The sequence below is a fragment of the Caretta caretta genome, chromosome 1 (genome assembly GCF_965140235.1).
Source record: "Caretta caretta isolate rCarCar2 chromosome 1, rCarCar1.hap1, whole genome shotgun sequence".
Lineage (NCBI taxonomy): Eukaryota > Metazoa > Chordata > Testudines > Cheloniidae > Caretta > Caretta caretta.
Genome location: NC_134206.1, coordinates 16,712,215 through 16,729,117, shown reverse-complemented (window position 1 = coordinate 16,729,117; position 16,903 = coordinate 16,712,215). Strand labels below are relative to the sequence as shown.

General features: G+C 40.2%; 1 protein-coding gene across 4 annotated transcripts in view; it reads left to right on the top strand.

The window, feature by feature from the left end:
* Window positions 1-16,434, top strand: part of RSF1 (remodeling and spacing factor 1) — a 123,751-nt gene extending 107,317 nt beyond the window's left edge. For 3 of the 4 annotated variants that reach the window (XM_048840515.2, XM_048840485.2, XM_048840475.2), the window contains exon 16: window positions 2,604-10,976. In XM_048840515.2, coding sequence (XP_048696472.2) covers window positions 2,604-3,181 — 578 coding nt within the window. In that variant the 3' untranslated portion in view covers window positions 3,182-10,976. Of the gene's footprint in view, window positions 1-2,603; window positions 10,977-15,234 lie in introns of those variants that run through there. The other variant, XM_048840522.2, reaches the window with a different exon arrangement.
* The last annotated feature ends 469 nt before the right edge of the window (window positions 16,435-16,903 follow it).

Below are 16,903 nucleotides of genomic sequence, written 5' to 3'. Positions count from 1 at the left end.
GTTGGCAATAACATCTACCAGGAGGGTATCCTAGCTTAAGGCCCTAACATCTGAGCCTCCTTACACAGTCTTCTATAAGGACAAGGTTCAGCTTCGGCTGCACCCTGCCTTCCTCCCGAAGGTCATCTCCCAGTTTCATGTTAATCAGAATATTTTTCTTCCAGTCTTTTACCCTAAGCCACACGCAAACAGCCAGGAACAGAAACTTCGCTCTTTGGATGTTCGCCAGGTGTTAGCCTTCTATATCGAACAAAGCCATTTTGGAAATCTACTCAACTATTCATTACAGTAGCAGACAGAATGAAGGCGCTCCCAGTCTCTTCTGAAAGAATTTTGTCACGGATTACATCTCCATGTCTGGAGAAAATACCTGCCCCCACGCTGACAGTGCACTCCATGAGGGGTAAACAGTGAGGTGGCAAAATCTGCATAAGATACAAAACTACTCAAGATAGTTAAGTCCAAAGCAGACCGTGAAGAGCTACAAAAGGATCTCACAAAACTGGGTGACTGGGCTACAAAATGGCAGATGAAATTCAATGTTGATAAATGCAAAGTAGTGCACATGGAAAAACATAATCCTAACTATACATATAAAATGATGGGGTCTAAATTAGCTGTTACCACCCAAGAAAGAGATCTGGGAGTAATTATTGATAGTTCTCTGAAAACATCCGCTCAATAGCAGTGGCAGTCAAAAAAGCGAACCGAATGTTGGGAGTCATTAAGAAAGGGATAGACAATAAGACAGAAAATATTATATTGCCTCTATATAAATCCATGGTACACCCACATCTTGAATACTGTGTGCAGATATGGTCTCCCCATCTCAAAAAAGATATATTGGAATTGGAAAAGGTTCAGAAAAGGGCAATAAAAATGGTTAGGGGTATGGAACGGCTTCCGTATGAGGAGAGATTAAGACTTGGACTTTTGAGCTTAGAAAAGAGACAACTAAGAGGAGATATGATAGACGTCTATAAAATCATGACTGGTGTAGAGTAAGTAAAATGGAAGTGCTGTTTACGCCTTCTCATAACACTAGAACTAGGGATCACTAAATGAAATTAATAGGCAGTAGGTTTAAAACAGAAGGAAGTATTTTTTCACACAATGCACAGTCAACTTGTGGAACTCGTTGCCAGAGGATTTTGTGAAAGCCAAGACTATAACAACAGGGTTCAAAAAAGAACTAGATAAATTCATGGAGGATAGGTACATCAGTGACTGTTAGCCAGGATGGGCGGGAATGGTGTGAATGGGAAGCTGGGAATGGGCGACAGGGAACTGGATTACTTGATGATTACCTGTTCTGCTCATTTCTTCTGGGGCACTTGGCATTGGCCACTGTCGGAAGACATGATTCTGGGCTAGATGGACCTTTGGTCTGACCCACTATGGCTGTTCTTATGTTTCAAAGCGCAGGCACTGTGTGTCAAGTTGGGCATCCATAATTAGAAGATATTTTGGCAAGTGTTGGCCTAAATTTATAAAGTGCTGAAGGATCCTTCAGGATCAAAGGAGCTTGACTGTATTATACAAGCTTATTGTCTTTTACAAACTGAGCCTTAAAATGTAATTTGCATTCTCTTCCCGTAAATTGGTTGTAGAGAGAACATCTCTGCCAAGAATCTGCTATATAATACAATAGCCTCACTGGGAACTTCAGTCCTTTGACTCCTAGACTTTTGGCTTGCCAATGGTTAAATAATAGTATTTGTTCTGTGAAATAATTTGCATAGTATTACATTTGTTACAGGCTTTTTGTGCAGTAAAAACAGCACAGCGATACCATTGGTATTCTCCCCAGGCATATCAAAGTACAGTGTGTAACAGTGTCACTGGATATATAATTACCTGGAAGATTTATTGTGGAACTGTGTGAGAGACTGCTTAGCTGTGTGAAAGACTTGCCTGTTGTAAACTTCCTGTGCAACAGACATACTTTCAGATGGCCGTGTACACGCATTCTGGGTAGTTCAAGATGGCCCAATGAGTCAAACTGCTTGGTGTTTGATTTTCTGTCCCAGCCTCTTCTTCCCCAGACTAGCAGAAGCTACAAGTGCTGAGGGGCTATAGCATACTCTCCCTATACAGGGAAAAGACATTACATTATATAGTAGCAAACCCTCCAGCTGAAATTTAAGGCAGTGTTGATGAGCTTTGAAAGGAGTCCTACAATTCTCTTTGGGAAGGCTTATGGCCATAATTTGGGCTCTCAGTGTCTGGAAGAGTGTAAAGTGGGTGTTAAGGGATTAGGAATAAACTTTCTCCACAACTCCCCTGAATGCATATTGTTACATAATTATCCATTATGTGGGATTACACCGTCCCCTCAAGCTGTCAGTGTCAGAAACAAGATACCAAGCAAGATGGGCCACTAGCCTGATCTAATATGGCAGTTTCTGTTTCTTTTATTTTATGTGTGAGTACGCTAACAAAGTTTCAGAATTGGTGTGAGAGGGGAGGGGCGGCAGGGTGCAAGACAGAAAGGATTGACATTTCAGAAGAGAGGGATAAAAGGGACAATATAAAGAGCAATTGTAAATGTTTTGCCTGCCGTCAGATTTTGCTAACGGCTTTAAGTCTGTTCCTCATTCCAGAGAGCTACATGTCCAAGAACTCTGAAGATGATGAACCAGCAAAGGAATCAAAGCAGTCTATTCGAAAACGTAGCCGAAGCACAGATGAATACTCAGAAGGAGAAGAGGATGGGGATGAACCAGAGGAGGGGAGACCTGTCCGCAAACGGCTGAATCGAATTGAAACAGATGATGAAGATAACTGCGACAATGCGAACAAAGATGCAGAAAAGCCTGCACCTGCAAATAAGCCATCAGCACCTCATGCTCCTCATGACAGCACCAAGAAGCCCTGCTACCGGATAGAAAGTGATGATGAAGATGACTTTGATAATGTAGGGAAAGTAGGAAGTCCGTTGGACTACAGCCTAGTGGACTTGCCTTCCACCAATGGACAGAGCCCAGGTAAAACTATTGAGACCTTGATTGGCAAACCAAGTGAGAAGACTCAAGCCCCCAAAGACAGCACAGCCAATGCCACCCTGGCACCCAATGGGACAGGGGGTGGGCAGGAGGTAGTAGGGCCAGAGGAAGAGGAGGATGAACTTTTGAGAGTGACTGACCTTGTTGATTACGTCTGTAACAGTGAACAGTTATAAGACTTTCTTCCATTTTTGTGCTAATTTATTCCACGGTAGCTCATACCAGCGGGCCAGTTATTAAAAGCTGTTTTATTTTTCCTAAAAGACTCTCCACTACAGTATCACTTTTTAGAAGCAAGAATTTCACCAGTTCTGCAGTCTTTCTGTGAAGTGACCAGTTTTGAACTTTGAAGATAAATTGCTGTAAAGTCCCTCTTAATTTTTTTCTCTCCTTCCAAGTCCATGGTCCTGGGTAATTTCATTCACAAAAACCTTATAACAACAAGAGATTTGTATATTTTTGACTTTATATTTCCTGAAAGCATACAAATTTGTTGAAATGTGTGGCCTATGAAAGCATTCCAAATCGGTCTGGGCCCAAAACGTAACTGGGGCAGGGGGCAGTGGGAGGCGGGAATGGGGGTGTGTGTGCAGAAACACTTGTGCTCTAGCTTTTTCATATGAGATATATATTATATTTAAATGTTCACAACTTAGATTACAATTTAACAGACAAGTTTAAAAATTAATGTCTCTACTGTTGCATTTTGTGAGTTGTAGGTTAACATACATAGCTCATTTTAGTAACCACCTTCATGAAAGCAGCTTGATTTAAGACTGGAGATAACCACGGTAAATAAAGAGGCCGAGAAAGTACAATAAACAAGAACTCTAGTATCCATTTTGACTTGCAGAGTTTCCTGATAAACATCCTTTAAAGTGTTTGTACAGTAAAGTGTACTGTAATGAAGTTTTGACGGTTGAAACGTGCCAGCAATGAATTTATAAAACAGGTTTTCCGTGCATATTTCATCAGATGGCCTTTAATGTACAGTATCTGGTGGGAGGGAATCTCAGTGTGAAGTTAGTTTGTAAGTGGGATGATACCATGTGAGTGCTGTAAACTTTTACAGATGCCAGAACCACTGTATAAAGTAACTGCCTGGCCATTTGAGTTTTAAACCATATATCAGGGTATTTTGAAAGGAATATGTTTGTACATACTGCATTGACCACAGGATTACAGCACATCTGATGATGGAGGGATTTTCAAATAAACCTTGACTGGTCCATTCATGCCCCTAATATCTACTTCAAATTGAAGTAAACAAATGGAGCAGTTTTCCTTTTGGAGGTTTTCTGTTTTGGATTTGCGTGTTTCTGTTTTGATTTACTTATCTGCCTGGATGTACTAGCAGGTTTTGAATGTAGTGTTGGCCTTTGGCCATTAGAATTTTCTTAAAATACATTTTAATAGTTGTCATGTGACCAACTGATTTCAAGAAGGCAGTATTTCTGGGAGAAAATGCTTGACTCCAAGACAATATCTCATCACTTTGAGTGGCATATACTTTAGCTCAAGTATATAGATTTTTTTTTAACAGTTTATTTGGCACATAATAGACAGTGAAGCTGAAGTTTGTTTTGGATAGCACTCAGTTTTCTCTTCGCTCTTAATTAAGATGCAGGCTGTAAAGTTTATACATGTTGTAGCCCACAGCTAAAACATAGCTGCCAAATGTTGAAATCGAATAAGGTCACATCTATTAAACCTTTCGCGCTGAGATTTGGATTTCCCCCCCCCCGGTGTTATGTCCATTGCCGGCAATGGATACACCAAATTTGCTGCTGGCACCAAGGAGAGAATTCTCCTTCCTACCCCCATCCCCACCTCCTCAATGTCGTATTGACGAGTCAGTCAGTAGTTAAGCACTTCTATTTCATTGTAATAAAGCTGGCATTAGGCCTTTACTAAATACCTCTCTAGAAAACCTAGATCCAAAAATACCTACCTTCTAGCCTTGAAAGTCCTTGTTTTTGTTTTTCCCCTCTGTCCATGTTAGTTCTGTAGAACCGACTGCATTAATGTTATTTCATTGGAATTCTAGCAGTTCATATATCCTCACGTATAAAACTAGAACCATCAAAGCTGCAAAAGGTTAGGACCCACTCATCGTTTGCTATGGTAAGCAAGGTTTGTAACTTAAGAAAATGAGAATTCACTCTTTCTTTCCCAGTGAGTTTATTCCATTTGAATTTTTAAACAACGAATTATTTCCACCATGTCAATTGATAGTTAACAGGTTTCATTAACAGATGTTTAAACAGGGTAGTGCGAAAAGCCACAGAAGTTTAGAAAGTGTTCTTAAAAGCCTATGTAGCATTTTAAGCTACTACACAGTATATGCTTTTTTTTCCCCCTTAGGTGATGCAACAATGTAGTGCTGCTACATTTCTAATATACTTGTGTTTCAAATGATCAATGACATGTGGCTCCCATTTTTCAATGTTAGTAACTGTGCATTTTTAATATTTGCAATGCAAACTGTCTGATTCACATATGCAATACTCTGCAGCCAAGACTTCTGTTTTGTTTAGGCAGTGCCATAACCCTTTTGCTCTCTGACTTAGCCTTTTAGTATCTGATCAGTGCTGTAGCAAACATTCTTGCTATTGCATTAACTCTAAATTATAGACACGTAGCGGGCAACTAATTTCAATGTAAGAAAAATACAAAAGAGTTGGAAGTATTGGATATGCAACCAGAGGAAAAAAATCAAATATTGTGGCTTAATTGTGGGAATGATGTAAAAGCAGACAATATCATAAAGTCCAGTCAGAACACTGGAACAGATGATCCAGTTATTTTTCAGGTACTGTCAGTTCTGAAAATATGTACATGACTTTGACACTGCTCGGAGCTTTACTTCCTGTATGTCAGTTTTGTAGACTGACCTTCTATTTGATTAAGAAAAAGTCATCTCTGGTGTTAATGTCATCCCAAAGAGTCCAAGCCTGAAACTCTCTTACACAGGCAAAGCTCCCTTTTATATCAATGGGAATCATATCTGAGTAAAGACTGCAACATTTGGCTCAAAGAGAGGGCTACATTTTCAACATGCTCCCAATCCCCAGTTTTGAAGATTTTCTGCTTGATGGGAAATGTATAGTATCTTCTTTGGGAAATGGCACTTCTTGATAAGAGCACAAGTGACCCCTAGTCAGATGTTAAGAATATTTTCATTAGTCCACACTATGGAAATGTCTTCCAGTTGATTTAGTGTCATTTGCAGATTGTGTTCTACTGTAATCTTGGTAAGGAATGAAGTGCAATGTTTTTGGATTATGTTAATGTCCACAATGAATACTAATCTTCAGCTGTGGCTTAAGTTAATAAGCAAAAGATCAAATAATTTTAGAAACACAATAGAGACTTGCCTTGGGTTATTTAACAGAATAGTTCCAATTGGAAAAGAATAAGCAGATATCAATCCTATATGTAAGGATTTGATTACACAAACAGCTGCCCATCAGGTTGTGACTAAAAGTTGCTATACGGGTATTGCAGATTTTTAAGTTGAACATTGTTTAGTGCAGAACTGACTGGGAAGAAAGTTAATTAAGTGCAGTTTAGGTTTTAAGCAGCATTGTAGAGTGGAGGAAGGTACAAGTTGAGGGAATGAAATGAGGGATGGAAATTTCTAATCCATTTCACAAAGAGAAGAGTAATATTTGCTGGCTTGCAAACCACTTGTATGAGCATTGTTGTCAAAAGTGTACAGTAAATTCACTTCACTCTAAATCGATGTGATGGATTACATTAACAAAGCCCGTAATATAGTAAGAACTTCACCATGGCTGTTTTTGTCGTCTTTGATTCTTCTAAATGAGTGTATTCCTGGTTTTAAAAAACAAATGTAGACACAGTTTATGTCTCTTTGTTTAATTATGAGTACAGGAAGATCAATACTAAACAATGAACTCTTTGAGCATTTGATAGTTGATTCAGAGCTGTGCACATTAAATTACGTGAACACATTGACACGTTTTCTTTATCTAATGGCTTTTGCATTGTAACTGCACTTGAGAAGAACAGTGATGCTTTTTTCTATATTTTGTTTATAAGGTATGTCACTGTCTTTAAGACTATCCTTTTGGATTAAGGTGCCTCAGTTGCTCTTCTGCTAATGGAAGTTGGCTTGTATTCCATTTGCTTCTGTTTTGTCTTCACTGTGTCTGAACACCTCATGAGAGACTGACTTATTCAGAGAACCTCAGGCAGCATATATGTTCATAAAAGAAAAAACCTTTGCATGGCAGTCCATTTGTTCTAATTTATCTTAGTATCTTTATCATTTGAACTATGTGACTATCCAAATGCTGTACTAGTTCAATAATTCTAATAGTACACTGTCAGGGTGTCCATTACAAACCTCTGTTTTCATGCATTTCTAATTTTGCATTGAAAGCTCTTCAGCATGAAGACTTGGCCCAACAGTCACTTTTTAAAACTTGCTTCCAATCACACAGTTTCACAAACTAGCTTTCTTAAAAGTAAACAAGATAAAGGCACCTGGGTTTTTAAAATCCCCTTTGTATACATTAATTAAATAATATTTTGCAGTCATGCTAGTCCAAAAATGGTCTAATCAAGATATGTGTCAACTGGCTCAAAATGGCACTCTTTAAGCCTTGAAAAAGTGATTGTGGAACATGTGCAGTGACTACTGTTCACAGGTTTGTATTATAGATTTTAATATACAGGATGCATCCTATGTGCGTATTTATGTAAGAACACTTCCAGTCCATTGGGTAAATAAAATCTTTAAAAAATTGTATATAAATAAATATTAAATCCTTCAAACAGAAACAAATCTTTACTGGAAAAAAAACTATACTGAATGGAGAGGGAAGAAAGAAAGCAGTTCATGTTAAGTAGTCCTGGTCTGCAAGTCCTTACGCACAGGTTTGTCTATGGAAGTCATTAAGACTGCTTTTAGCAATAAAGGTTTGCAGGATTAGGACTAGAATTCTTGATGCAATCTAGGAAATCCTGGCTGCCAATCTTAGCTTTTGTGTTTCACCCCTCACCTGGGGTGAAATGTTGCTTTTAACTGTTTTGGAAGGCAGGAAATATGAAGTGAGCAGAGAGAGGCCTTAATTTTAATTGAACTAATGTTTGCAATATGTATTGACCTAAATTTTCAAAAATTACGAATGATTTTGGATGCCTCCATTTTTGGGTGTCCAGTCAGAGACATGTTAAAGACGCCTGACTTTTCAGAAACAGCAGAATACTCACTCACTGAAAATAAGGCCCCTTTGAGGTGTCTCCTGTTGGACAACCAAAAATTGAGACACTGAAAATCATTAGTCCCTTTTTGAAAATTAAGTCACTTACTAAGCTCTTTTTATAGCATCAGTATAACTCCTTGTTTGAATGACAGAATTCCAAACAGCAAAAAACAAGGTTGCATGGGAATTGAAATAATTGCCCAAAGCTTCAGAGTAATTTAACTTATTTGTACATTCCAAAAAATTTATATTGCTTATAACAATACTTAAATTATGTACAGTTTCTGAAGGAAAGAGTAGAACACTCTAAAGTAGGTAATAGATTTTTACAATTGAGCATATAGTGTAAAGGCTCCAGACACAATTACAACTGTAAAAAGTCTGACAACCTGGGTTTTGAGCTATCACTCTGTAACTGCTTGCACCCAGTACCTGTTCTCATGAGCAGTAGAGACAAGGCAAATGCAGGCAGAGGGGACACATTGCTTAATAATGGTACTTGTGGCTGTAAATATATCTGAGATTGCTACAAATAACCCCAAAAGTTACTAACTAGAGCTGCAAGATTAGAGGAGGAAAACGTTGCTCTGTTTTTTCCAGTTTGTTTACTTTGTGCACTGGATAGCACTTTGTGTATAGTGAGCCTCACTGGTTCCCAGGGCTAGTCAGAAATTGTTTCCCCCTGTCGTTTTGAATGGATCTTTCAAATGGCAGTACGGGACAGGAAGAAAAAATAGCAAAATGTGATTGCAAACTCACGACCATTTGCAGAAGGGGATTCAGAAAGGCATAGTGTTGAAACAACTTGTAATTCACTCTTAAAAACTGACTATTTCAAATGGACTGTGCCCCTTTAAGACATTGAGGCTGACACCCTCGTGACCTCATTCCTGTCCCCACAGCTGCATAAAAATCTGTGTATGCTAGAAAAGGTGGTTTCCTACAACAGATGAATGAGTGCTATAGGGTAGGTGTGGATGTGGGGGGTTTTGGAGCAATACATTAGATATTTTAACACTGTTTGGCTTTGGCACAATCTGATGGAGGCCACTCTGTATGCTTATCCCTCCTCTTATGACCCAAACAGCTATGCTGATTTGTAATATTTAGCTTAGCCTGTTAGGACGTCGTAACGAATTGTTGTAGCCATGTTGGTCCCAGGATATGAGAGAGAAATGGTGGGTGAGGTAATATCTTTTATTGGACCAACTTCTATTGGTGGAAGGTACAAGCTTTCAAACTACACAGAGCTCTTCATCGGGTGTCTGAGCTAAATACAAGTCGGGATTTTTGTTTGTAGTTAGTCCCAACTTTTTAGCTCAGGCGCTCTGCTTCCTTCCCCAGACCTGAAGAAGAGCTCCGCATAGAACAGAAAGCGTGTACTTTCCACCAACAGAAGTTGGTCCAATAAAATAGATTACCCCACCTTGACTTTCTCAGGACTTAACAAATGATTCTACAGGAAAAAAGCTGTTCTACTGAAAGCCGTAATAGGCCTAGTACTGGCACACCATTTATTAGCTAGATGACTATAAGGTCCTTAATAGATATTAATCTGCTACTAAAGTTAATGTGGTAGAAAAGGAAATCAAATCATAAATCTTTTGCTTTTAATTTCATACTCATATTGACTCTGAAATCTTGTCTTATTCTTACAAGTACATTCATTAAAATGGTACTTCCCCCTAACTGACATTAAATTCTTTTAAATGCCAATGGTTGCTAATTTCTTTCTTGTTTCACAGCTCTCCTTTATAATACATAGCAGCTATCATATGCTTTGGTGTATAATGGCTGTCAAATGGGCACGTTCTGTGTGTTTATACCTGATGTTCATGTCTCTATTCACTGTCCCAGTAAATTTAGTACAGATTGCTTGCTAGCAGAATGGTTGTTCCAATACTCTGTGATAATTAGGTCAAAACTCCCCAATATGGTCTCTTAAATTTTAAGATATGCTTACATGAAATACAGTTTTTGTCTTACTTCTGTGTGCTGTTTAAATGTTGCAGAGAAACCTACAGTTCCTTAAAGTTTATCTCAAATTCACTGATGGCCTCATTTTTGTTTTATCTTACTCTTAAGAGGTAACATGGTAAATTTCCAAACGCTTAGCCGTTCTTTGTAGAGTTTAACCCTTGCTTTGCTTGAGTCCTAAACCTTGATTTTTAAATCTTTCTCTGAAATCATGGCTTGCTATATTTTGAAGGGAAAGGACTGAGGTGCACACACTGCATGTGTTGTGTGTGTGGAGGGGGGGAAATATGTTGAAAAAACTGGAAGTGTAATTCTTGTTGCACATAACTTGGGTGGTGCTTTCACTGTTTTGTTTCCCACCAGTAATTTCACCTGCATGTAAAACATGATACGTTAAAAACTTTAAAACAAAAGTCATGGTGGTCTCAGTGCTCAAAGGGGTTAACTGCAGTTTAATAACAGCTGATGTTTTTAGATTTGCAGTACACAACTGTTTAAATACTGTATTCCTTGTAAATGAAGTAAAAAAAAAAAAATGTTAAGGCTGGTGCCAATATTTTTGTTAATGAAATGTTCATTGTTGTCTGTCACTACAGTCTGGTCAGAACTCTTTGTGTATAAGCTGGGCCTGAAGCCATTTTATAGCTTGTAGGCCTAATTGTGTAACTTTTTCTTTCATAATGTTTTTGTTATAATATCTACTGTCATTTCTTTCCTATAAATATGACATGTAAATTGTCATAATAAAAAAATTAAATAACTTGATGATGTACAAAGTATAATGTGTTTGGGAGAAGCATGTTTGCTTTTAATTATCCTGGCACCTAAATAGCAAGGAGGGGCTTCTTTTTGTCTGACTTTAAGGTAGATAGTAGAAAATGGTTGTGCAAATCGGTCCAGCCTTTGAAAGTGACATTTGTTTGGCTACAAGTAGCAAATTGTGCTGTTTTGTTTATGGCAGTTTAGCCTGGGGGGGTTTCTCTTTGACCAGCAGTTGATGACAGTGAAGAAATTTTAAATTCCTATCTTTTATATAGCTGCGCTTGACTGGTCTTTGCTATCAGTTTTCTTTGTATATCTTCTAAATATACTATTTTTAAAAATAAATATAGGGCTGCTCTATTAGTTGATCCAGAGTGGCAAATTGAGAGACTAGCTGCTTAGGGCCAGATTTTTAAAGGGATTTAAGTAGGGTTACCATATTTGAATATTCAAAAAAAAGGACACTCCAATGAGGGGTGCAGGGGTGTATTTGCTGTGCCCCCCCGCTCCCGGCCCCCGCCCCAACTCCTCCCCTTCCCTGCCCCCATTCCAACCCCTTCCCCAAAGTCTCCGCCCCCTCCCTGCCCCATTAGACCCCTTCCCCAAATCCCCGTCCTGGCCACGCCTCCTCCCCTGAGCGTACCACGTTCCCCCTCCCTCCCAGCTGTGCAAAACAGCTGTTTCATGGCGCAAGCACTGGGAGCTGGGGGGGGAAGTGGGCACTTTCAAGTGATCAACATTCACTCTCTCTTTCTTGAATGATCAACTGTTCTTTGTGGGAAAAATAATAATGGCAAAATCCCGGACATTTTTAGATATTTAAAAATTCCTCCCAGACGGCAATTTAAGAACCAAAAAGCCAGACATGTCCAGGAAAATACAGACATATGGTAATCCTAATTTAAGTGCCTGGTGTGATTTTTCAAAAGCATCTGGGGCACTTACCACCCATGGAAAGCAGTGAGTTTTAGGCATCTAAGTGCTGAAAATCCCACTAGGTGCCTAAATATCTTTAAAAATCTGGCCCTTATTGCTTTAGCTCTGCTGCCACCTGCTCTCTTTGACTAACTAGACCCATGTTTGTACAAAATCTTTGTCATTGTAAGGCTTAAATAAGTTCCTCAAAGTGAGACATCTGAAGCCAGTCTGTCAACAGAGCCTGTCAGACATTTATGGGTGCCTTGGTCAGAGGTTCACAATCTCCTAGATCAGAGTTCAGTAATTGGATTGTAGAGGCAGGTTAAACATAACCTGAAAAAGGATCAACTTTGCTGAGACCTGGGGAATGGAATGTTGGTGCTTGACAAGAGGCCTCCTTAAAGAAACAGCTGCAGTTAAAGGTCCAGTTTAGGAAAGGAACCACATTTGATGATTCCTTAAAATCATGTTGATGGCAAGTAAATTGATTGGGAACCTTTATCGCTTGTAATGTTTTTTTCCTGATGTGGTTTATGGAGACTTTTGGAAAGGGGAGATCCTGGCTGGAACCTGTTGCTTTGTTGGAGTATTAGGAGGCAAAGGAGGAATGGACTGTGTAAGTGGTACACAAAAATGATGTTCAATGACCCTACACAGAGTTCCAAACCAACTGGATTTTGCCAAGCACTGACACAAGTGGAAGAAACGCCTAAATCTACAATAGTTCTTCTTTTTCTGCAGTACAGTGTGGCTATAGCGACCCTAATATTAAGAAGAGTTTAATACAGGAAGGGGGTCATCTTGAATTTGAAAGTGGAAACATCATTTTGTATGGACACGAAAGAACCAAACTCATGCATCTGAGAAGAAAATGTAGAGGATACAGATAAATGGTAGATTCTCAAGGTAGGCAGAGTAAGCTTTGTCTATGCAGTTCTGAGCTGGAGACAGCATGCCATTTATGTGATGCTGTAAATAGGCTCTGATCACTCCACATATTCATTTTTCTTAACCGCTTCAGCTTTGTCTGCCATAATCCACTTAATGGTGCAGCTCACCTAGTGGTGAAAGCGGTTTGGTTCAGTGTCTCTCTTACCACAGCATTATTGTGGTTAAAACACCTAAGCCATGTCTATGCTACAGCTCCCACCATTTCTGTTACCGGTGGAGCTGTACCAGTGATGAATTACAGCCATGAACTCTGTTTGTATAGACAAGGTTTTCCAGGTGTCGTCAGCATCTCCTGACATGGATCACAGCTTTTTAGCCATAACTTACAACCAGCAATATGATATCCAAGCCAGACAATTCCAGGCATAAGGCTCTGAAGCTTTCAGATGGGACTGCAAGAGCTCTGCTTCTTTGTTCACTTATTCATGCATGACAAGAGGTGCATCTGGGCTGAGCCAAGTCCTGCAGAGAATATTAGAACCACTAACTGCGACAAATCTATAGAGAAATGTATTTACAGCTTGTGATAGCCGGTCTGATAGGTGCTTATGGCAATGGGCAATCATAACATTAAGGAAAGGAGTTTTTAGTGGCCAACCAGGAAACAGCCCCAGAAAGTATGGAAGAAAGCAGGAGCTGAATTGGAGATAAATTTGAATTTAGCCTCTGTGAAGTCTCTCTTAACCTATTTCCTTCTACTCTCAGTATACTTTAAATCTAGGCCCTTATTTTTCTTGGGATACAGTGAAATTTACTTGCTGCAGGATTGTGCCAGGCTTGGATTTATTGTTGTTTATTATGTATTGGTATTGTGTTAGCATCTAGGCGCTTCAGTCATGGACCAGGACCCTAGTGTGCTAGGTGCTGTACAAACACAGAACAAAATGATGGCCCCTGTCCCCCAGATCTTAAAATCTAAATATAAGTCAAGAGCATTTAAAACAAACTTTGTTTCTAGCCCTTGCGGCTGGGAAGAAAAGCTTTCGACTATGAACTGTGTAAAATGGCTGCAATGTGTTTTCCTTACTGAAACTGTAGACAACCTAAGATGACTTCTCTGAAGGGTATGAACTTCCCATTTATCTCAGTATCTCAGTGTTGTAACACTGAAGATTAATAATGGTGAATGGAAATGTCAGTGTTGGCTTTCACTGATTATTTTAGCAGGAACCAATTAATGAGCTTATTGTTAGATCCAGCGGCAAATGCTGGCATATGGGTCAGCTGGCTGTTACAGGGAAAGATACTATAGATTTTTCCCCTCCCAAGTGCTAAAAGCCCTTAATAGCTGCCGTATCCAAACCATCTACCCTTCAGTTCCTATCCAAACTCTAACCCTCCCCACCCTCCGCCCCCATACCATCTTCTGCAAGGTAGTTATTCATGGTCAGCACAGAAATCTGTGGCACAATGAAAATAAGTGTGTGTATGGAAGGAGTGTAAACTTCAATTTAACACAAGTCACTGTACTGTTGTTTGGTTTAAATTTTGTACTCAATAAAAACCCTCCATTTAAAAAATTCTTCTGAATCTGATGCAGGATTTCCATTTTGCCCCAGAAGCAGTGGAAAATGCCTAAGGATGGTCTGTATATTAAGAAGCCGGGCAGGGGTCAAATTGAAATGGTGGCTTCATAACCTCTAGTTCATGATCTGTAGTGGACGTGTCTTGTGCAATGTGGAGGGGTCACCTCAAGAAGACAAGAAATTTGCGCTGGTGTAGCCCCACTGATGTCATTATGCTGGTGCAAACCCCTAATGCAGACACATTTTCCTGGTGAAACTTGATTTAGTAAGTTACCTGTATTGGTGCAAGCCCCCACTTTAGACCAGTACAGCATGTCTACACTAGGGACTTGCCGTGGTATAGTTAAAAGGGTCCAAACAAACCCAGTATAGACAGGGCCTAGTTCTGAGAGGGTAGTCTAGTCTTCCGAGCCACAAAGTCACTAACCTCAGTCCTGAGACTGCCAACAAGTGGGCTAAGTAGTAGAGGCTTGTGATGTAGTTAGCTTCCCAGCAGAATCTGATTCCAGGCCTCCAAACTCATATCTCAAGAAGTACCCACACAGTCATCAAAGGGTAAGTTAAATAGTAAGGTGTATATATGACTTTCCTACCTTTAGCTTTCAAGGTGGAATGCGGCCTGGGCCTCTGCCTATCTAACTAATAACTCAGTTTACATGCTGCGATGAAGATCACAGAAGAGCTACTTTGTTCTTTTTTTTCCCTCTTAAATTTGCCACCTTTCATGTTGAGGCCTCCATGCCTTAACTAGTGTCCTCCATTAGTTTCTCTGCATTGTCACTAAGGTGTACTGAGTAGGTTCATCTCTTGTATCTGAACTGGTGCTGACTGTAACACTTCTGTTTGCTTTTTGTTTTCTAGATGATAATGTTTTAAAAAAGAAACGGCGAAAGACACATGCTTTCTGAAACCCAGACTGGAGGTGTGTTTTGAAGTCAGGTCACCAATTGGTCGGGACCCTAAACCCAAAAGCAAGAAAACAGATTTTTCTGGGTGAAATCCCCCCTCATTTTATTTATTAAAGAGTTGTATATACTTGATGGAAGATCAGTGACTGTGCACTGGAAAATAACCTGGCTCAGTGGTCAATGAGTAGTGCAAAGAACCTCTTGAATCAAATATGGAACATGATGGATTGCTCTCTTCCCCATCTCCCTCTCTCTCTTCCCCCACCTCCATCCTGTTTTATGGAGGGTAAAGGAGCCAGATGCTTCAGAAATTGCTGTATGCCTAGGACAACCCCTCTGTCCCTGTAGAAAGGTAGGGGTATGTGGGGCAAGTACCTCCTTGGAAATGTTCATCTTCTCCCTCTCTCTGTTCCTGTAGCAAGTGTCCTGGTGCACAATGCAGTCTCATCCGCTAGCGTTCACTTTATAGGTCTATACCTAAAAAGTTGCCACTACAGTCTTCTACCCCCTGCCTGCCCTGGAAGCAGCAAGATCATCATGTATGCTTCCAGTGGGTGTGGGCACAGACAGTGGAAGGCATCAGCCAGCAGGATGGAAATAGGGACAAAACAAAAATCTTGCAGATAGGAAAGGAGAGAGGGTAAAAAGGGACAGAAGAACACAGGAGAGAGCAGTTGTGCTGGTGGATGGGTTGTAGGTACTCCTTTCCCAATCAACTGCAGAGTGTGGAAGGCTCAAATAGAAAAGTGTGCCAGCCGCTGCTGAAACTAGCGGCTAACCTGGGAGCAGCACTGGGCCCTCTCCCTAAACAGAGGCAACTCCAAAGCTGCATTGTAAAACTTTGCTTGTCACTATCTTTTTTGTGGTGTGTGCATGAAATCTCGTAAGTTCCGTCGTCACCACCACAATGGCTCTTTGCACCTGAATGAATAAATTTCCACAATGATTTTTTCCACCTCTGTTCGGAAGGACTGGGTGTCTTTAGGTCGAACAGATTGTTAAAGGTCCTCTGCTACTTTATGTTCAGAGTTAAGAGTGTTAACTGTCATGTTTTGGGATCCTATTTTCCTGCCACAGAATAAGAGTAATTCCTATGTAAGACAATAGCAATTATTTGTATTCTGTAGAAATAAAATCAGGCTCCAGGGGCTCAGCTTTCTCATTCCTTCATTGTTGTGTTTCACAGGAGTCTATAACATGCATTTCTCTTGCACATGTCACATCGGGTGGTTTCCTAGAGGGGTTGGTAGAAGGTCCCTGAATGTGCTATTGCCACAGGGCCTGTCTCCTGTTGGGTATACGTAATCCACGGTCCCAGGAGCTGATAGTTAAATCAACACAAATTCTTCTCTTGACTTAACCCTGTCCACGGGGGGAGGGAGGGTTTGAGGTCGTCTTAACTATACCACTCGTGTGGATTTTTCACATCCCTGAGCAATGTAGTAAAGCCAACTTATTTTTGCGTGTAGACCTGGCCTCCCCACTGCAGGGTTTATGTGTCTTCACGTTCCTGCCCTAGTTCCTGCGTACTCAGCACTGGCTGCTGCTGTGGAGACAGGTCTCCGAAGCATGACCCTCCACGGCGGCCGGGGCATGGGCCCTCCCCTGTTCCCGGCCGTTCC